Source organism: Anolis sagrei, chromosome 6, assembly GCF_037176765.1.
Source record: "Anolis sagrei isolate rAnoSag1 chromosome 6, rAnoSag1.mat, whole genome shotgun sequence".
Classification (NCBI taxonomy): Eukaryota; Metazoa; Chordata; class Lepidosauria; order Squamata; family Dactyloidae; genus Anolis; species Anolis sagrei.
Genome location: NC_090026.1, coordinates 3,713,195 through 3,735,675, shown reverse-complemented (window position 1 = coordinate 3,735,675; position 22,481 = coordinate 3,713,195). Strand labels below are relative to the sequence as shown.

Genomic DNA, 22,481 nt, shown 5'->3' with positions numbered 1-22,481 from the left:
AAAGGATTCTCCCACTAAATGATAAACAACAACACTCAAAAACAGTAGAATTCTAAACAAGAAACAATCAGGGCCAAATAATCACCTCCCAACAAAGGATTCTCCCAGTCAGCAAGAAGCCAGACCTTGAAACAGCCAGGTCATTCAATGCTAATCAATGTGGGCAATTGCAACATTCACACCTGCCTCCAACAGACAAGAGTTCTTTCTCCCACCCTTGACATTTCACAGCACTGCTGTGCTTTACCTTCCAACAAAGGATTCCCCCATGTAGTAAGCAGCCAGACCTTGAAGCCATTCAGTGCTAATCAAGGTGGGCAATTGCAACATTCACACCCGCCTTCAACAGACAAGAATTCTTTCTCCCACCCTTGACATTTCACAGGACTGCTGTGTTTCACCTCCCAAGAAAGGATTCCCCCTGTCAGTAGGAATCAGACCTTGAAAATTGCAAGGCCATTCAATGCTAATCAAGGTGGCTAATGGCAACATTCACACCTGCCTCCAACAGACAAGAGTTCTTTCCCCCACCCTTGACATTTCACAGGACTCCCAACAAAGGATTTCCCCAAGATACTAAGCAGCCAGACCTTGAAGAAAAGAGTTCTTTCTCCCACCCTGGACGTTTCACAGGACAGCTGTGATTCACCTCCCAACAAAGGATTCCCCCAGTCAGTAAAAAGCCAGACCTTGAAATGGCCAGGCCATTCAATGCTAATCAAGGTGTACAATTGCAACATTCACACCTGCCTCCAACAGACAAGAGTTCTTTCTCCCACCCTGGACATTTCACAGGACTGCTGTGATTCACCTCCCAACAAAGGATTCTCCCAAGTAGTAAGCAGCTAGACCTTGAAGCTGCAAGGCCATTCAGTGCTAATCAAAGTGGCCAATTGCAACATTCAAACCTGCCTCGAACAGAGAAGAGTTCTCTTTCCCACCCTTGACATTTCACAGGACTGCTGTGCTTCACCTCCCAACAAAGGATTCCCCCGGGTAGTACGCAGCTAGACCTTGAAGCTCCAAAGTCATTCAGTGCTAATCAAGGTGGCCAGTTGCAACATTCACACCTACCTCCAACAGACAAGAGTTTTTTCACCCACCCTGGACATTGGACAAATATATAAACAGGCAGGCAGTAAGCAGCCAGACCTTGAAGCTGCAAGGCCATTCAGTGCTAATCAAAGTGGCCAGTGGCAACATTCACACTTGCCTCCAACAGATAAGAGTTCTTTCTCCCACCTTGGACATTTCACAGGACTGCTGTGATTCACCTTCCAACAAAGGAAGAAGACATGATGAGGGCCAAGGATCAAGATGTGAGGGGAAGTAATGAGGAGGAGGGAGCAAGCTTCCTTTCTGCTTCCCTAGAGACTAAGACACAAAACAATGGCTTCAAACTACAAGAAAGGAGATTCCACCTGAACACGAGGAAGAACTTCCCGACTGTGAAAGCTGTTCGGCAGTGGAACTCTCTGCCCCGGAGTGTGATGATGGCTCCTTCTTTAGAGGTTGTTAAGCAAAGGCTGGATGGCCATCTGTTGGGGGTGCTTTGAATGCGATTGTCCTCCTTCTTGGCAGAATGGGGTTGGACTGGATGGCCCACCAGGTCTCTTCCAACTCTAGGATTCTATGATTCTAGAGCCGTTCATCAGTGGAACTCTCTGCTCTGGAGTGTGGTGGAGGCTCCTTCTATGGAGGCTTTGAAACAGAGGCTGGATGGCCATCTGTTGGGGGTGCTTTGAATGCGATTGTCCTCCTTCTTGGCAGAATGGGGTTGGACTGGATGGCCCACCAAGTCTCTTCCAATTCTAGGATTCTATGGTTCTAGAGCTGTTCATCAGTGGAACTCTTGCTCTGAAGTGTGGTGGAGGCTCCTTCTAGGGAGGCTTTGAAACAGAGGCTGGATGGCCATCTGTTGGGAGTGCATTGAATGCGACTGTCCTGCTTCTTGGCAGAATGGGGTTGGACTGGATGCCCCATGAGTTCTCTTCCAACTCTAGGAATCTATGGTTCTAGAGCTGTTCATCAGTGGAACTCTCTGCTCTGAAGTGTGGTGGAGGCTTTGAAACAGAGGCTGGATGGCTATATGTAGGGGGTGCTTTGAATGCGATTGTCCTTCTTCTTGGCAGAATACGGTTGGACTGGATGGCCCACCAGGTCTCTTCCAACTCTAGGGTTCTAGGATTCTAGAGCTGTTCATCAGTGGAACTCTCTACTCTGAAGTGTGGTGGAGGCTTTGAAACAGAGGCTGGATGGCTATATGTTGGGGGTGCTTTGAATGCGATTGTCCTTCTTCTTGGCAGAATACGGTTGGACTGGATGGCCCATGAGTTCTCTTCCAACTCTAGGAATCTATGGTTCTAGAGCTGTCCATCAGTGGAACTCTCTGCTCTGAAGTGTGGTGGAGGCTTTGAAACAGAGGCTGGATGGCCATCTGTTGGGGGTGCTTTGAATGCGATTTTCATGCTTCTTGGCAGAATAGGGTTGGACTGGATGGCCCACCAGGTCTCTTCCAACTCTAGGATTCTATGGTTCTAGAGCTGTTCATCAGTGGAACTCTCTGCTCTGAAGTGTGGTGGAGGCTTTGAAACAGAGGCTGGATGGCCATCTGTTGGGGGTGCTTTGAATGCGATTGTCCTGCTTCTTGGCAGAATAGGGTTGGACTGGATGGCCCATGAGTTCTCTTCCAACTCTAGGGTTCTAGGATTCTAACTGACCCGTTCTCTTGTTTGGAGCATCCCCAAAGGGCCCTGCTCTTGGTACATAGCCTCAGGAGGTCCTTCTGCCCAACGCTCTTTTCAAACCAGCAGCCGTTTAGAGGACACGGGCAAGATATTCGCTGGTCCGGCTCCAGATTAAGGCCGCTCTGAGAGCTGTCCAAAACCCCGGTGGTGTCCTCGAAGGCAAAGCGGAGACAGAAACCCTTTCCGTTGTTCCCCGTCATCTTGTTCTGGCTTCACCCTCCCAGCGGGACAGCTTGCCTTTCTTCTCCGGCCTCTGACTCAGAGTGGTTCTAAAGATGCATAATTGGTATAATAAAGTTGGCCAGCACATTCTAGGGATCGGACGATTGATTAATCGAATTAATCAGCTGATTCGCAGCCCAATCCAGCGGATTCGGTCCCCTTGCGGCCGGCCGGGGCTTGCTCTGAAATGCTGCTGCATAGGGTTGCTGCCTTAATCTGCATAAATCTGCATATGGGGAGGAAACAGTAAAGATGGCCCCTTTGTTCCTAGTCCTTACAGAGCTTAGAAAAAGTTACTTTTGGCAGGGCTACACCAGCCATAACCACCTCCCCAATTGTCTGAGTGTGCATCTACACCAGCGTTTCTCAACCTGGAGGCCGGGACCTCTAGAGGGGTCGCGAGGGGTGTCAAAGGGGTCACCAAAGACCACCAGAAAACACAGTATTTTCTGTTGGGCATGGGTTCTCTGTGGGAAGTTTGGTCCAATTCTATCATTGGTGGGTCTCTTCCAACTCTTTGATTCTATGATACTATTATTCTAATAATAATAATAATAATAATCATCATCATCATCATCATCATCATCATAGAATCATAGAATCAAAGAGTTGGAAGAGACCTCATGGGCCATCCAGTCCAACCCCCTGCCAAGAAGCAGGAATATTGCATTCAAATCACCCCTGACAGATGGCCATCCAGCCTCTGTTTAAAAGCTTCCAAAGAAGGAGCCTCCACCACACTCCAGGGCAGAGAGTTCCACTGCTGAACCACTCCCTCTCACAGTCAGGAAGTTCTTCCTCATGTTCAGATGGAATTTCCTTTCTTGTAGTTTGAAGCCATTGTTTCGCATCCTAGTCTCCAGGGAAGCAGAAAACAAGCTTGCTCCCTCCTCCTCCCTGTGGCTTCCTCTCACATATTTATACATGGCTCTCATTTTGTCTCCTCTCAGCCTTCTCTTCTTCAGGCTAAACACACCCAGCTCCTTAAACCGCTCCTCATAGGGCTTGTTCTCCAGACCCTTGATCATTTTAGTCGCTCTCCTCTGGACACATTCCAGCTTGTCAATATCTCCCTTCAATTGTGGTGCTCAGAATTGGACACAATATTCCAGGTGTGGTCTAACCAAGGCGGAATAGAGCATGGGGAGCATGACTTCCCTAGATCTAGACACTATGCTCCTATTGATGCAGGCCAACATCCCATTGGCTTTTTTTGCCACCACATCACATTGTTAGCTCATGTTTAAGTTGTTGTCCACGAGGACTCCAAGATCTTTTCCACACGTACTGCTCTCGAGCCAGGCATTGTCCCCCACTCTGTATCTTTGCATTTCATTTTTCCTGCCAAAGTGGAGTATCTTGCATTTCTTTCCCCCACCCTTGATGTTATTCCACAGGTATATAAACCCCATTTGCCTAGTTTCCAACAGACCTCACAACCTCTGAGGATGCCTGCCAGAGATGTGGGAGAAACATCAGGAGAGAATGCTTCTGGGACATATTGGCCAGAAAGCTCAGAAAACTCACAGCAATGCAAGAAATAAAAAGTGGTGTTTCTACATGGGAGTTATTTTTGCACAAAAATGTCATTTTTTGGTCAGAAACGCCACTTGTTTTCCACATAGGAACAGCCAGGTTTTTTCTGCACAGGAAACATGCTATTTCTGCGCAGCTGGACACTTCCCAAAGCAATGAGACTTTCCTGGCAGCGACTCTTATTCTTTGGAATAAGGCTTTCCAAGCAACCAGAAATCCCCCTTTTCGGGCCAGGAAATGCATAAATGATTAATATTCCTCTTATCCTGCTGATGATGGGACATCTTCCAGCATACCTGAGCTCAGCAAATTCATTAGGGCCGGCCTGAATGAGAACAGCACGACGCACACAGCTCAGACCTCCAAGAGAAAGGAAGAACTACAATGCTCTACAGCAGTGTTTCTCAACCTGGAAGTTGGGATCCTTAGGGGGTCACAAAGGGGGTGTCAGAGGGGTCACCGAAGACCATCGGAAAACACAGTCTTTTCTCTTGGTCATGGGGGTTCTGTGTGGGAGGTTTGGCCCAATTCTATCTTTGGTGGGGTTACAAATGCTCTTTGATTGTAGGTGAACTATAAATCCCAGCAACTACAACTCCCAAATGTCAAGGTCTATTTCCCCCAAACTCCACCAGTGTTCACATTTGGGCATATTGAATATTTGTGCCAAGTTTGGTTCAGATCCATCATGGTTTGAGTCCATAGTGCTCTCTGGATGTAGGTGAACTACAACTCCTAAACTCAAGGTCAATGCCCACCAAACCGTTTCAGTATTTTCTGTTGGTCATGGGAGTTCTGTGTGCCAAGTTTGGTTCAATTCCATTGTTAGTGGAATTCTTTGATTGTAAGTGAACTATAAATCCCAGCAACTACAACTCCCAAATGTCAAGGTCTATTTCCCCCAAACTCCACCAGTGTTCACATTTGGGCATATTGAATATTTGTGCCAAGTTTGGTCCGGATCCATCATTGTTTGAGTCCATAGTGCTCTCTGGATGTAGGTGAACTACAACTCCTAAACTCAAGGTCAATGCCCACCAAACCGTTTCAGTATTTTCTGTTGGTCATGGGAGTCCTGTGTGCCAAGTTTGGTTCAATTCCATCATTGGTGGAGTTCAGTGTGGTGGAGGCTCCTTCTATGGAGGCTTTTAAGCAGAGGATGGATGGCCATCTGTTGGTGGAGCTTTCAATGGGATTGTTCTGCTTCTTCGCAGAATGGGGTTGGACTGGATGGCCCACAAGGTCACTTCCAACTCTATGATTCTATAAACTATGAAAATGAACAACTTCTGCCTCCCAGCATTAAAAAAAAACTCTAAAATCATCACAGTAAAAATAGGGGGACTCCAGACATGAAACAATCAGGGACAGCTAATCACCTCTCAACAAAGGATTCCCCCAGGCAGTAAGAAGCCAGATCTTGAAACTGCCAAGCCATTCAATGCTAATCAAGGTGGGCAATTGAAACATTCACACCTAGCTCTAAGAGACAAGAGTTCTTTCTCCCATCCAGGACATTGTTCCACAGATATATAAACCCCATTTGCCTCGTTTCCAACAGACCTCACAACCTCTGAGGATGCTTGCCACAGATGTGGGGAAAATGTCAGGAGAGAATGCTTCTGGAACATGGCCAGGCAGCCCGAAAAACTTACAACTCTGAGTACAAATTGCAAAAGCAGAATGCACTTAATTAATTACACAAGCAAGAGGGAGATAATTTTCCCTGTGGACCAGGCATGGGCAAACTTCGACCCTTCAAGAGGGTTGCTGTAGGTTTTTTCGGGCTATATGTCCATGTTCAAGAGGCATTCTCTCCTGACGTTTCGCCTGCATCTATCGCAAGCATCCTCAGAGGTAGTGAGGCCTGTTGGAACTAGGAAAAAGGGGTTTATATATCTGTGGAAAGACCAGGGTGGTGATTTATGGCAAGAACACTTTTCCTCTGGGTGGATCTTGGTCTTGACTCTCGTGGCTTGTTCCCGGTTGTCTTGCAGCTCTTCTGATGTCTGAGGTGGAGTCTCCATTGGCCTGTAGACGTGTGGCCTCCACCTCAGACATCAGAAGAGCTGCAAGACTGAGAACAAACCACAAGAGTCAAAACAAAGACCCTCCCAGAGGAAAAGTGTTCCTGCCATACATCAAGGGAACCACTGACCGCAGAGGGAAGCTGATGAGGAAACACAACATACAAATCACCTCCAGACCCACCAAGAAAATCCAACCAATGCTCCCTTCAGCAAAGGACAAGAGGGATCCTCTCAATTCTGCAGGAGTGTACCGTGTACCATGCAGCTGTGGACAAAGTCTACATAGGGATCACCAAGCGCAGCAGCATCTCCCAAACACGCATCAAGGAACATGAAAGGCACTGCAGACTCCTTCAACCAGAGATAAGTCAGCCATAGCAGAGCACCTGATGAACCAGCCTGGACACAGCAGATTATTTGAGAACACAGAAATGCTGGACCACTCCAACAACCACCATGTCAGATTACACAGAGAAGCCACTGAAATCCACAAGCATGTGGACAATTTCAACAGAAAGGAGGAAACCATGAAAATGAACAAAATCTGGCTACCAGTATTCAAAAACTCTAAAATTGCAACAGCAAAACAGCAGAGGGAAAACAATCATGGACATCTAATCGCCTCTCAACAAAAGATTGCTCCAGGCACTTCCAGGCTATCAAATGCTAATCAAGGTGGTCAGTTGAAACATTCACATCTAGCTCCAGCAGACAAGAGTCCTTTGTCCCACCCTGGTCATTCCACAGATATATAAACCCATTTTCTTATTTCCAACAGACCTCACTACCTCTGAGGATGCTTGCCATAGATGTAGGTGAAACGTCAGGAGAGAATGCCTCTAGAACACGGCCATATAGCCCCAAAAAAACCTACAACAACCCATTCAACACCTAATTCCAACAGGCAAGAGTTCTTTCTCCCATCCAGGACATTGTTCCACAGATATATAAACCCCACTTGCCTCGTTTCCAACAGACCTCACAACCTCTGAGGATGCCTGCCACAGATGTGGGCGAAATGTCAGGAGAGAATGCTTCTGAAACATGGCCAGACAGCCCGAAAAACTTACAACAACTCTGTGTACAAATTGCAAGAGCAGATTGCACTTAATCAGTTACACAAGCAAGAGGGAGATAATTTTCCCTGTGGACCTGGCATGGGCAAACCTCGACCCTCCAAGTGTTTTGGACTTCAACTCCCACAATCCCTAACAGCTGGCCTGCTGTAAGCTCAAGCAAAAGAAAACTGCTGCAGCCTCTCCTGGCTTGTCTCTGCTTCCTCATTAACAACCTTTGCTATCTTGATCAAGGGTCTGGAGAACAAGCCCTATGAGGAGCGGCTTAAGGAGCTGGGCATGTTTAGCCTGAAGAAGAGAAGGATGAGAAGAGATGTGATAGCCATGTATAAATATATGAGAGGAAGCCACAGGGAGGAGGAGGGAGCAAGCTTGTTTTCTGCTTCCCTGGAGACTAGGACGCAAGGGAGCAATGGCTTCAAACTACAAGAGAGGAGATTCTATCTGGACATGAGGAAGAACTTCCTGACTGTGAGAGCCATTCAGCAGTGGAACTCTCTGCCCCAGAGTGTGGTGGAGGCTCCTTCTTTGGAAGCTTTTAAACAGAGGCTGGATGACCATCTGTCAGGGGTGATTTGAATGCAATATTCCTGCTTCTTGGTAGAATGGGGTTGGACTAGATGGCCCATGAGGGGTCTTCCAACTCTTTGATTCTATGAATGCAAATTAATGTTCCTTGGCCACATTCCTGCTGGGAGTCATAGCTTTAGAGACACCTGAGCCTTGCCTGCCAAAGAGCAATGGTGCCTCATAGAATCATAGAATCAAAGAGTTGGAAGAGACCTCCTGGGCCATCCAGTCCAACCCCATTCTGCCAAGAAGCAGGAATATTGCATTCAAATCACCCCTGACAGATGGCCATCCAGCCTCTGTTTCAAAGCCTCCCAAGAAGGAGCCTCCATCACACTCCGGGGCAGAGAGTTCCACTGCTGAACGGCTCTCACAGTCAGGAAGTTCTTCCTAATGTTCAGATGGAATCTCCTCTCTTGTAGTTTGAAGCCATTGTTCCGTGTCCATTGCTCCGCAAACTACAACTCCCAGGATGCCATAGCATTGAGCCATAGCAGTTAAAGTGATGATAAACTGCATTAATTCCACAGTATAGATCCACCTTTTATGTACGGCAGCACTCTTGTGCATTTCCTTCCAAATGCCAAAACTTTGGGCTGCAAATTTGGGTCAAGGCCCCTGATTCTCCCATTGTGTTGCCCTTGGATTGCCCCTCTTGTTGGGGGCACAGAAGCTGGAGGGGCTGCATCCTTCCTTACAGGACAGAAATGCCCGTTAACCTCTGGAACCGCATCCAGCAGGAATAGGAAAGAGAGGAAGAGAGGCCGCTTTCCATGACCCAAATCTGTCAAGTTGCTCCCAAAGCCAACCACACCTGGCAGAATGGGGAGAAGATGGCATTCAGGTCCCGGTTGGTTGTCACGGGGCATCCGTAACCATGCTTTCTCTCCGCTTTTCTCTTTCTCTCTCTCACACGCTCCCTTCTTCCCTTCCTCTCTCTCTATTTCTCTCTCTCTCATTGGACTCTTTATTTAGCCATGGCTGCCCCTGGGGCGAGTTGCCAGCCCATGAAAAATCCTTCTGTCTTAATCTGTAAATGCCAGTTTCCCCATAACATAAGGGAGGGCGAGAGAAAGAGAGAGAAGTGGGGAGAGAAAGAGAAAGAGAGGGAAGGAGACAGAAATGCACAGAGGAGGAAGAGAGAGAGAGAGGAAAGGTTTGCCCTGGATTTCACCAAGGGAAGTTCAGCCAGGCAGAAATCCCCGGGATTCTTGCATTTTTAATTCTCACCCTTCTGTTTCCAGAAATTTGCACCCGCCTGGGATTTGTGGTCCTCTCGCCTGGGATTTGGGGTCCACTTGCCCTCCATCAAGATGGAATTGCTCATACTTTGGGGCGCTCCCTCCTTCCCCCCCCCTCCTTTCCATCCCATTTAATAACAACAACAACAACAACAACACTCTATATAAATAAAAATGTAATGTTTTGGGTTGTTGTAGGTTTTTTCGGGCTGTATGGCCATGGCCTAGAGGCATTCTCTCCTGACGTTTCGCCTGCATCTATGGCAAGCATCCTCAGAGGTAGTGAGGTCTGTTGGAACTAGGAAAAAGGGTTTATATGTCTGTGGAAAGACCAGGGTGGGACAAAAGACTCTTGTCTGCTGGAGCTAGGTGTGAATGTTTCAGCTGACCACCTTGATTAACATATAATGGCCTGACAGTGCCTGGAGCAAACGTTTGTTGAGAGGTGATTAATCCAGGCACTGTCAGGAGCTAGGTGTGAATGTTTCAACTGACCACCTTGATTAACATATAATGGCCTGACAGTGCCTGGAGCAAACTTTTGTTGAGAGGTGATTAAACCAGGCACTGTCAGGCCATTATATGTTAATCAAGGTGGTCAGTTGAAACATTCACACCTAGCTCCAGCAGACAAGAGTTCTTTGTCCCATCCTGGTCATTCCACAGATATATAAACCCTTTTCCTAGTTCCAACAGACCTCACTACCTCTGAGGATGCTTGCCATAGATGCAGGCGAAATGTCAGGAGAGAATGCCTCTAGAACATTGCCATATAGCCTGAAAAAACCTACAACAACCCAACTCTAAAATTAGAACAGCACAACAACAGAGAGAAAACAATCAGGGACATCTAATCACCTCTCAACAAAAGTTTGCTCCAGGCAATGTCAGGCCATTATATGCTAATCAAGGTTGTCAGTTGAAACATTCACACCTAGCTCCAGCAGACAAGAGTCCTTTGCCCCACCCTGGTCATTCCACAGATATATAAACCCTTTTTCCTAGTTCCAACAGACCTCACTACCTCTGAGGATGCTTGCCATAGATGCAGGCGAAATGTCAGGAGAGAATGCCTCTAGACCATGGCCGTATAGCCTGAAAAAACCTACAACAACCCAACTTTAAAATTAGAACAGCACAACAACAGAGAGAAAACAAACAAGGACATCTAATCACCTCTCGACAAAAGCTTGCTCCAGGCACTGTCAGGCCATTATATGCTAATCAAGGTGGTCAGTTGAAACATTCACACCTAGCTCCAACAGACAAGAGTCCTTTGTCCCACCCTGGTCATTCCACAGATATATAAACCCTTTTTCCTACTTCCAACAGACCTCACTACCTCTTGCCATAGATGCAGGCGAAACGTCAGGAGAGAATGCCTCTAGAATATAGCCATATAGTCCGAAAAAACCAAGAACAACCCAGTGATTCTGGCCATGAAAGCCTTCGACAATGTAATCTTCGTTTGTGGGATTAACAGAACTCCAAAACCACTGGATGAATTGGCACCAAATTTGGAAACAAGACACCTAACAACCCAATGTGTGTCCTTCACTCAAAAAAATTGATTTTGTCATTTGGGAGTTGTAGTTGCTGGGATGAATTGTTCACCTACAATCAAAGAGCATTCTGAACTCCACCAATGATGAAATTGAACCAAACTTGGCACACAAGACTCCTGTGACCAACAGAAAACACTAGAAGGGTTTGGAGGGCATTGACTTTGAGTTTGGGAGTTGTAGTTCACCTACATCCAGAGAGCATTTGGACTCAAACAATTATGGATCTGGACCAAACTTGGCACAAATATGCCATATGCCCAAATATGCACACAAATGGAGTTTGGGGAAAATAGACCTCAACATTTGGGAGTTGTAGTTACTGGGATTTATAGTTCACCTACAATCAAAGAGCATTCTGAACTGCACTGACAGAATCGGGACAAACTTCCCACACAGAACCCCCAGGACCAAGAGAAAATACTTAAGGCCATCCAGTCCAACTCCCTTCACCAGGACAAGAAAACGTAGTCAAAGCCCTCCTGACAGAGAGCCATCCAGCTGTAGATATAGATAGATAGATATGATTCACACACACAGAGGTATGGTATCATAGATTTGAAAGGGATCCCTACAGAAGGACAATTATATGCTGCCTGTTCCAGAGTAGGCAAACCAGACAATCTCGACATCAACACTGACAAAGAAACAGCAAGAAATACTATTTACCCACAAGCAGAAAGACATTACATAGATTAGAAACCAACACTTTCTCATTACTTTATTTTCCAGATCACCAGACTGGGCCACAGCAACGCCTGGCAGGGGACGGCTAGTCTATATAAATAAAAATGTAATGTTCGTTTGTGGGATTAACATAACTCAAAAACCAGTGAACGAATTGACCCCAAATTTGGACACAATATACCTATCGGGCGAACAAGTGACCAACACTCATAAAAACACTGAAAAACACAGCGGACGAGACTTAAAAAGCCAAAAAATAAAAAATGCATTACAATGCATGCGCAAAACCACACATATACACATATATACACACACAAAACACATATACAGACTGGGCCACAGCAACGCGTGGCAGGGGACGGCTAGTAATCTATATAAATCAAAATGTAATGTTTGTTTTGTGGGATTAACATACCTCAAAAACCAGTGAACGAATGGACACCAAATTTGGACACAGGACACCTCTCAGGCCAACAAGTGACCATCACTCATCAAAACACTAAAAAATACAGTGGAAGGGACTTCAAAAGCCTAAAAAGCAGTGTGGACTCAGATAATCCAGTACTGTGGATTATCTACCTTGATATTCTAGATTATATGTCTTTGTGGAAGGGCACCGAGGGGAGACTTTCAAAGGTTTGAGGAGAACAGGCTTTCCAAATCCCTGAGGGAAAACTTCCCAAATTGAGGAGATACCTCTGGGGAGAGTTTCCAAACCAGGCATGGGCAAACTTCATCCCAAAACAGGCATGGGCAAACTTCCCTCAAGAGTTTAGAATTGGCATGGGCCAACTTTGGCCCTCCGTCAAAGTGTTTTGGACTTCAAGTCCCACCATTCCTAACAGCCTTAGGACCCCCTCTTTTCCCTTTTCTGCTTAAGTGTCTGAGGGGGGAAAGGAAAGGGTCCGAAGCTGTTAGGAATGATGGGAGTTGAAGACCAAAACACTTAGACGGAGGGCCAAAGTTGGCCCATGCCAATTCTAAACTCTTGAGGGAAAGCTTTCTGAGAGAAGACTTTACACCACTTTCTAAGCCAGGCCTGTTCCCTGAAGGGATGCTTTCCAAGACCTGAGGAGAGGCTTTTCTAGGCCATGAGGGAAATATTTTCAAATATTTTCAATATTTTCAAATCCTTTCTGAGGTCCCTTCTACACTGCCATATGAAACCCAGAGTATCTTCCTTGCACTAGACCAGGGGTCTTCAAACTAAGGCCCGAGGGCCAGATACGGCCCTCCAAGGTCATTTACCTGGCCTTCGCTCAGGGTCAACCTAAGTCTGAAATGCCTTGAAAGCTCACAACAACAACAACAACAACAACCCTATCTCATCACCCAAAAGCAGGTCCACACTTCTCATTGAAACAACAACAACAACAACAACCCTATCTCATCACCCAAAAGCAGGTCCACACTTCTCATTGAAACAACAACAACAACAACAACCCTATCTCATCACCCAAAAGCAGGTCCACACTTCTCATTGAAACAACAACAACAACAACAACCCTATCTCATCACCCAAAAGCAGGTCCACACTTCTCATTGAAACAACAACAACAACAACAACCCTATCTCATCACCCAAAAGCAGGTCCACACTTCCCATTGAAACAACAACAATCCTATCTCATCAGCCAAAAGCAGGTCCACAATTCCCATTGAAACAACAACAACAACAACCCTACCTCATCACCCAAAAGCAGGTCCACACTTCCCATTGAAACAACAACAACAACAATCCTATCTCATCACCCAAAAGCAGGTCCACATTTCCCATTGAAACAACAACAACAACCCTATCTCATCACCCAAAAGCAGGTCCACACTTCCCATTCAAACAACAACAACAACCCTATCTCATCACCCAAAAGCAGGTCCACACTTCCCATTCAAACAACAACAACAACCCTATCTCATCACCCAAAAGCAGGTCCACACTTCCCATTCAAACAACAACAACAACCCTATCTCATCACCCAAAAGCAGGTCCACACTTCCGATTGAAGTAACAACAACAACCCTATCTCATCAGCCAAAAGCAGGTCCACACTTCCCATTGAAACAACAACAACAACCCTATCTCATCAGCCAAAAGCAGGTCCACACTTCCCATTCAAACAACAATAACAGCCTTATCTCATCACCCAAAAGCAGGCCCACACTTCCCATTGAAACAACAACAACAAGCCTATCTCATCACCCAAAAGCAGGTCCACACTTCCCATTGAAACAACAACAACCCTATCTCATCACCCAAAAGCAGGTCCACACTTCCCATTGAAACAACAACAACAACCCAATCTCATCACCCAAAAGCAGGTCCACACTTCCCATTGAAACAACAACAACCCTATCTCATCACCCAAAAGCAGGTCCACACTTCCCATTGAAACAACAACAACCCTATCTCCTCACCCAAAAGCAGGTCCACACTTCCCATTGGAACAACAACAACAACAACCCTATCTCATCACCCAAAAGCAGGTCCACACTTCCCATTGAAACAACAACAACAACAACCCTATCTCATCACCCAAAAGCAGGTCCACACTTCCCATTGAAACAACAACAACAACCCTATCTCATCATCTAAAAGCAGGTCTACACTTCCCATTGAAACAACAACCCTATCTCATCACCTAAAAGCAGGTCTACACTTCCCATTGAAACAACAACCCTATCTCATCACCCAAAAGCAGGTCCACACTTCCCATTGAAATAACAACAACAACAACCCTATCTCATCACCCAAAAGCAGGTCCACACTTCCCATTGAAACAACAACAACAACAACCCTATCTCATCACCCAAAAGCAGGTCCACACTTCCCATTGAAACAACAACAACAACCCTATCTCATCACCTAAAAGCAGGTCTACACTTCCCATTGAAACAACAACCCTATCTCATCACCCAAAAGCAGGTCCACACTTCCCATTGAAATAACAACAACAACAACCCTATCTCATCACCCAAAAGCAGGTCCACACTTCCTATTGAAACAACAACAACAACAACCCTATCTCATCACCCAAAAGCAGGTCCACACTTCCCATTGAAATAACAACAACAACAACCCTATCTCATCACCCAAAAGCAGGTCCACACTTCCCATTGAAACAACAACAACAACAACCCTATCTCATCACCCCAAAGCAGGTCCACACTTCCCATTGAAACAACAACAACAACAACCCTATCTCATCACCCAAAAGCAGGTCCACACTTCCCATTGAAACAACAACAACAACAACCCTATCTCATCACCCAAAAGCAGGTCCACACTTCCCATTGAAACAACAACAACAACAACCCTATCTCATCACCCAAAAGCAGGTCCACACTTCCCATTGAAACAACAACAACAACAACCCTATCTCATCACCCAAAAGCAGGTCCACACTTCCCATTGAAACAACAACAACAACAACCCTATCTCATCACCCAAAAGCAGGTCCACACTTCCCATTGAAACAACAACAACAACAACCCTATCTCATCACCCAAAAGCAGGTCCACACTTCCCATTGAAACAACAACAACAACAACCCTATCTCATCACCCAAAAGCAGGTCCACACTTCCCATTGAAACAACAACAACAACCCTATCTCATCACCTAAAAGCAGGTCTACACTTCCCATTGAAACAACAACCCTATCTCATCACCCAAAAGCAGGTCCACACTTCCCATTGAAATAACAACAACAACAACCCTATCTCATCACCCAAAAGCAGGTCCACACTTCCTATTGAAACAACAACAACAACAACCCTATCTCATCACCCAAAAGCAGGTCCACACTTCCCATTGAAATAACAACAACAACAACCCTATCTCATCACCCAAAAGCAGGTCCACACTTCCCATTGAAACAACAACAACAACAACCCTATCTCATCACCCCAAAGCAGGTCCACACTTCCCATTGAAACAACAACAACAACAACCCTATCTCATCACCCAAAAGCAGGTCCACACTTCCCATTGAAACAACAACAACAACAACCCTATCTCATCACCCAAAAGCAGGTCCACACTTCCCATTGAAACAACAACAACAACAACCCTATCTCATCACCCAAAAGCAGGTCCACACTTCCCATTGAAACAACAACAACAACAACCCTATCTCATCACCCAAAAGCAGGTCCACACTTCCCATTGAAACAACAACAACAACAACCCTATCTCATCACCCCAAAGCAGGTCCACACTTCCCATTGAAACAACAACAACAACAACCCTATCTCATCACCCCAAAGCAGGTCCACACTTCCCATTGAAACAACAACAACAACAACCCTATCTCATCACCCAAAAGCAGGTCCACACTTCCCATTGAAACAACAACAACAACAACCCTATCTCATCACCCAAAAGCAGGTCCACACTTCCCATTGAAACAACAACAACAACAACCCTATCTCATCACCCCAAAGCAGGTCCACACTTCCCATTGAAACAACAACAACAACAACCCTATCTCATCACCCAAAAGCAGGTCCACACTTCCCATTGAAACAACAACAACAACAACCCTATCTCATCACCCAAAAGCAGGTCCACACTTCCCATTGAAACAACAACAACAACAACCCTATCTCATCACCCAAAAGCAGGTCCACACTTCCCATTGAAACAACAACAACAACAACCCTATCTCATCACCCAAAAGCAGGTCCACACTTCCCATTGAAACAACAACAACAACAACCCTATCTCATCACCCCAAAGCAGGTCCACACTTCCCATTGAAACAACAACAACAACAACCCTATCTCATCACCCCAAAGCAGGTCCACACTTCCCATTGAAACAACAACAACAACAACAACCCTATCTCATCACCCAAAAGCAGGTCCACACTTCCCATTGAAACAACAACAACAACAACCCTATCTCATCACCCAAAAGCAGGTCCACACTTCCCATTGAAACAACAACAACAACAACCCTATCTCATCACCCCAAAGCAGGTCCACACTTCCCATTGAAACAACAACAACAACAACCCTATCTCATCACCCCAAAGCAGGTCCACACTTCCCATTGAAACAACAACAACAACCCTATCTCATCACCTAAAAGCAGGTCTACACTTCCCATTGAAACAACAACAACAACCCTATCTCATCACCTAAAAGCAGGTCTACACTTCCCATTGAAACAACAACAACAACCCTATCTCATCACCTAAAAGCAGGTCTACACTTCCCATTGAAACAACAACAACAACCCTATCTCATCACCTAAAAGCAGGTCCACACTTCCCATTGAAACAACAACAACAACCCTATCTCATCACCTAAAAGCAGGTCTACACTTCCCATTGAAACAACAACAACAACCCTATCTCATCACCTAAAAGCAGGTCTACACTTCCCATTGAAACAACAACAACAACCCTATCTCATCACCTAAAAGCAGGTCCACACTTCCCATTGAAACAACAACAACAACCCTATCTCATCACCCAAAAGCAGGTCCACACTTCCCATTGAAATAACAACAACAACAACCCTATCTCATCACCCAAAAGCAGGTCCACACTTCCTATTGAAACAACAACAACAACAACCCTATCTCATCACCCAAAAGCAGGTCCACACTTCCCATTGAAATAACAACAACAACAACCCTATCTCATCACCCAAAAGCAGGTCCACACTTCCCATTGAAACAACAACAACAACAACCCTATCTCATCACCCCAAAGCAGGTCCACACTTCCTATTGAAACAACAACAACAACAACCCTATCTCATCACCCAAAAGCAGGTCCACACTTCCCATTGAAACAACAACAACAACAACCCTATCTCATCACCCCAAAGCAGGTCCACACTTCCTATTGAAACAACAACAACAACAACCCTATCTCATCACCCAAAAGCAGGCCCACACTTCCCACTGAAATACTAATAAGTTTACACAAAAATTGTTTTTCACTATAATTATTGTATTGGTTTTAAGTGTTTTTTGCACTTCAAATAAGATATGTTCAATGTGCATAGGAATTCATTCATGTTTGTTTTTTTTTCAAATTATAATTCAACCCCCCAACAGTTTGAGGGATTGTGACCTGGCCCTCTTGTTTAAAAAGTTTGAGTAAACTTGCACTGGATTATATACAGTCGTGTAGACTCACATTATCCCGGACGAGCCCCCATAAGAAGGCGACAAGGAGGTGACCCAGTTCAAAACAGATAATTTGGATTATGTACTTCGATGATCTGGATTATATGGCAGTGTGGATAGGGACTGAACTAAACTCTGAGGAGGAAATTCCCAGAGCTTCCTAGGCCATGAGGGGAGGTTTTCCAAATCGAGCCTCTGCTTCAAAGCCTTAAAGAAGGAGCCTCCACCACACTCCACAGCAGAGGGTTCCACTGCTGAACAGCTCTGACAGACAGGAAGTTCTTCCTAATGTTCAGGTGGAATCTCCTTTCCTGTAGTTTGCCAAGAAGCAGGAAAATTGCCTTCAAAGCACTCCTGGCAGATGGCCATCCAGCCTCTGCTTCAAAGCCTCCAAAGGAGCCTCCACTACACTCCGGGGCAGAGAGTTCCACTGCTGAACAGCTCTCACAGTCAGGAAGTTCTTCCTAATGTTCAGGTGGAATCTCCTTTCCTGTAGTTTGCCAAGAAGCAGGAAAATTGCCTTCAAAGCACTCCTGGCAGATGGCCATCCAGCCTCTGCTTCAAAGCCTCCAAAGGAGCCTCCACTACACGCCGGGGCAGAGAGTTCCACTGCTGAACAGCTCTCACAGTCAGGAAGTTCTTCCTAATGTTCAGGTGGAATCTCCTTTCCTGTAGTTTGCCAAGAAGCAGGAAAATTGCCTTCAAAGCACTCCTGGCAGATGGCCATCCAGCCTCTGCTTCAAAGCCTCCAAAGGAGCCTCCACTACACGCCGGGGCAGAGAGTTCCACTGCTGAACAGCTCTCACAGTCAGGAAGTTCTTCCTAATGTTCAGGTGGAATCTCCATTCCTCCACCACACTACCTCTGAGCACGCTTACCATAGATGCAGGCGAAACGTCAGGAGAGAATGCCTCTAGACCATGGCCATATAGCCCGAAAAAACCTACAACAATCCATTCCTGTAGTTTGCCAAGAAGCAGGAAAATTGCCTTTAAAGCACTCCTGGCAGGTGGCCATCCAGCCTCTGCTTCAAAGCCTGCAAAGAAGGAGCCTCCACCACACTTTGGGGCAGAGAGTTCCACTGCTGAACAGCTCTCACAGTCACGAAGTTCTTCCTAATGTTCAGGTGGAATCTCCTTTCATGTCGTTTGAAGCCATGGCTCCATTTCATCCTAGTCTTCAGGGCAGCCATTGTTTCACGTCCTAGTCTTCAAGGAAGCAGAAAACAAGCTTGCTCCCTCCTCCCTAGGATTTCCCCTCACATATTTATCCATGTCCCTCATCAAGTCTCCTCTCAGCCTTCTCTTCCGCAGGCTAAACATGCCCAGCTCTTTAAGCCGCTCCTCATAGGGCTTGTTCTCCAGACCCTTGATCATTTGAGTCGCTCTCTTCTGGACACATTCCAGCTTGTCAACATCTCCCATCAATTGTGGTGCCCAGAATTGGACACAATATTCCCGGTGTGGTCCAACAAAGGCAGAATAGAGCATGGAGAGCATGACTTGTCTTGGACCTATGCCAATGATGGGCAACCTTTTGAGCTTGGTGTGTCAATACTCGCCAAAACACCGAGCATAACTCAAGTGGGGTGTCACTTCAAGAAAAAAACCCATAATTTCATGATATTTATAGTTTAATAATAAAAATATATTATTGTAATATATAACTGTATTTAATAAACCAAAAACTAATTATTTAACTTACCTGCTTTTTCTATAATGCCATATATCTTGGCATTATAGAAAAATGCTGGTGTAGGAGCCGAGGATGAAATGTCCTTGGGATGCGGCCCCATAGACTCATCGAGCTGGAAGAGACCTCATGGGCCATCCAGTCCAACCCCAGGCCTCATGGGACATCCAGTCCAACCCCATTCTGCCAAGAAGCAGGAAAACCACATTCAAAGCACCCCCAACAGATGGCCATCCAGACTCTGTTTAAAAGCCCCCAAACAAGGAGACTCCGCCACATTCCGCAGCAGAGAGTTCCACTGCTGAACGGCTCTCACAGTCAGGAAGTTCGTTCTCATGATCAGGTGGAATCTCCTTTCTTGTAGTTTGAAGCCATGGCTCCATTGCGTCCTAGTCTCCAGGGCAGCAGAAAGGAAGCTTACTCCCTCCTCCTCCGTATGACTTCCTCTCACATATTTATTTATACATGGCCCTCATCATGTCTCCTCTCAGCCTTCTCTTCTTCAGGCTAAACATGCCCAGATCTTTAAGCCGCTCCTCATAGGGCTTGTTCTCCAGACCCTTGATCGTTTTAGTCGCCCTCCCTTGGATACATTCCAGCTTGTCAGCATCTCCCTTCAGTTGTGGTGCCCAGAATTGGACATGTATCCAGAGGAGGGCGACTAAAATGATCAAGGATCTGGAGAACAAGCCCTATGAGGAGCGGCTTAAAGATCTGGGCATGTTTAACCTGCGGAATACTGTGTCCATCTTCTCTGTATGCGGCCGCATGCAGCTGTGTGTCATCGAAAATGGCTACGCATGTCAGTGCTGACACACGTGTCATAGGTTCGCCATCATGGACCTAGGCACTAGACTCCTATTGATACAGACCAAAATCCCATTGACTTTTTTTGCCACTGCTTGACATTGTTGGGTCTCAGTTAAATGGCCCAGGAGCCCAACTAGAATCATAGAATCATAGAATCATAGAATCAAAGAGTTGGAAGAGACCTCATTGGCCATCCAGTCCAACCCCCTGCCAAGAAGCAGGAATATTGCATTCAAATCACCCCTGACAGATGGCCATCCAGCCTCTGTTTAAAAGCTTCCAAGGAAGGAGCCTCCACCACACTCCGGGGCAGAGAGTTCCACTGCTGAACGGCTCTCACAGTCAGGAAGTTCTTCCTAATGTTCAGATGGAATCTCCTTTCTTGTAGTTTGAAACCATTGTTCCGTGTCCTAGTCTCCAAGGAAGCAGAAAACAAGCTAGCTCCCTCCTCCCTGTGGCTTCCTCTCACATATTTATACATGGCTATCATATCTCCTCTCAGCCTTCTCTTCTTCAGGCTAAACATGCCCAGTTCCCTAAGCCGCTCCTCATAGGGCTTGTTCTCCAGACCCTTGATCATGTTCTCCAGACCCTTGATCAACTAAGGAAAGAGTTGGCCCCCTTTTTCTCCCTTCCTTTTCTGTCCTGGAAAACTCAACCTCAAACCTTGAAAACGGGGTGCAAAACGTTGGGGTCCCCCCTCCACTTCTAACCTTCCTTTCCCCACCTTGGTTTATCCCTCTCTAACCAATCTTTTAATTTCACAGCTTTCCGATATTATCTCATATATTTCTGTGTGTTTTGTTTCGGTGTGTTTTGTTTTGGTGGGGTGTTTTTTGTTTTGTTTTGTTGCGGTGTGGGGGGAAAAAAACAAAACCCAAAAGCCATGCCTACATGCAAACATGATGCACACAAAAGCCAATCCCAGGAAGGAGAGAAAAAAAAAATCTTTAAAAAAACCTGTTTGTATTTTGCTAAACAGAAAAAAAAAAGAAAGAAAAGAAATATTGCTTTTTCCCCTTTTTGATGAACCGAAAAACGATCTCTTTTTTTCTTGATCTTTCTCTCTCTTTTTTCCCCCTGTCCCATTTTTCTTTTTTCTTCTTTTTTCTTGCTCTTAGGTCCGCTCACGAAAAAGCGTGAGGAGGCATCAACTAACAATCCCACTCCAGACGAAGGTATTTTTCCTGCATGTTTCACATTTTGCTTTTTTTTAACAACAACAAACAAACAAAAAAAAAGAACAAAAAAAATTATTATCCTTTTTTTTTGGTTTTTAACGTCTTCTTTTTTTGGTATAAAAACCAGAACAAATAATAACCTATCTATATAATCTATCTATATATATCTATTTAACACATTTTGGAGACAAAAAAAGACCCCTTCCTCCCCCCTTTTTTTCCTTTTTTTGATCTTCTCTTTGAGCAAAACGCACCCCTTTCTTGCTTTCCGAAAACATCCGACAACTTTGCCAGTGATTCTGTTCCTCCTTTCTTTACCTTTTCCTCTTATATATATTTTTTTTCTTTGTCGTTTTTTGGAAAGGGAAGAAAAATGCCCTGTAATCCATTTCGGGTAATAGAAGGGTGGTTTAGAAGAGTTTCTTTAAATATATATAAATATATATATTGTTGTTGTCAACAGAAATGATTTATTTGGGGGGTTGTGGGGTGCTCTCTGGGTATGTTGACAAAGGGATCTTTTGCAAAATCGATGCCATCTTTGCCTGTTTTCCTTGAATCTTCTCATTTGCTGATTCTGTATTTGGTTTTTAAGTGGATTTTGTGGGGAAAGTGTTGCCTCGTTGCGTCATTATTTCTTATTTGATGGTTATATTGTGGGTTTTTTTTAAAAAAGTCTCTTTTTAAGATGCAATTAACGTATTTACAATTTATTTATCGTGTCAGAAGTGAATTGAGAGTGCAATTATAATGTATTTAAAAACATAAACAAAGTTAAAAACTTGACCTTACAGTGTTCCCTCACTTATTGCGGGTGTTGTGTTCCAGGACCACCCGCGAAAGTTCCCTCACTTATTGCGGGACCACCTGCGAAAAGTGAAAATCCACAAAGAAGGGACGCTATATATCGTATTTATTTATTTGTTTGTTTGTTTATCGTGTCAGAGGCAACCAGACCATTGTATTGCATTTCTAACGTAACAAAAC

The 22,481-nt window shown here is 45.3% G+C and overlaps 1 protein-coding gene across 2 annotated transcripts in view; it reads left to right on the top strand.

Moving 5' to 3' along the window:
* NLGN2 (neuroligin 2) overlaps positions 1 to 22,481 on the top strand; it is a 152,617-nt gene that overhangs the window by 65,767 nt on the left and 64,369 nt on the right. The window contains exon 3 of one of the 2 annotated variants that reach the window (XM_067469680.1): positions 21,435 to 21,491. The exons of the other annotated variant lie outside the window; for it this stretch is intronic. Within the exon in view, the coding sequence (XP_067325781.1) occupies positions 21,435 to 21,491 (57 nt within the window). The remainder of the gene's footprint in view (positions 1 to 21,434; positions 21,492 to 22,481) is intronic. 2 annotated transcript variants of the gene reach the window in all.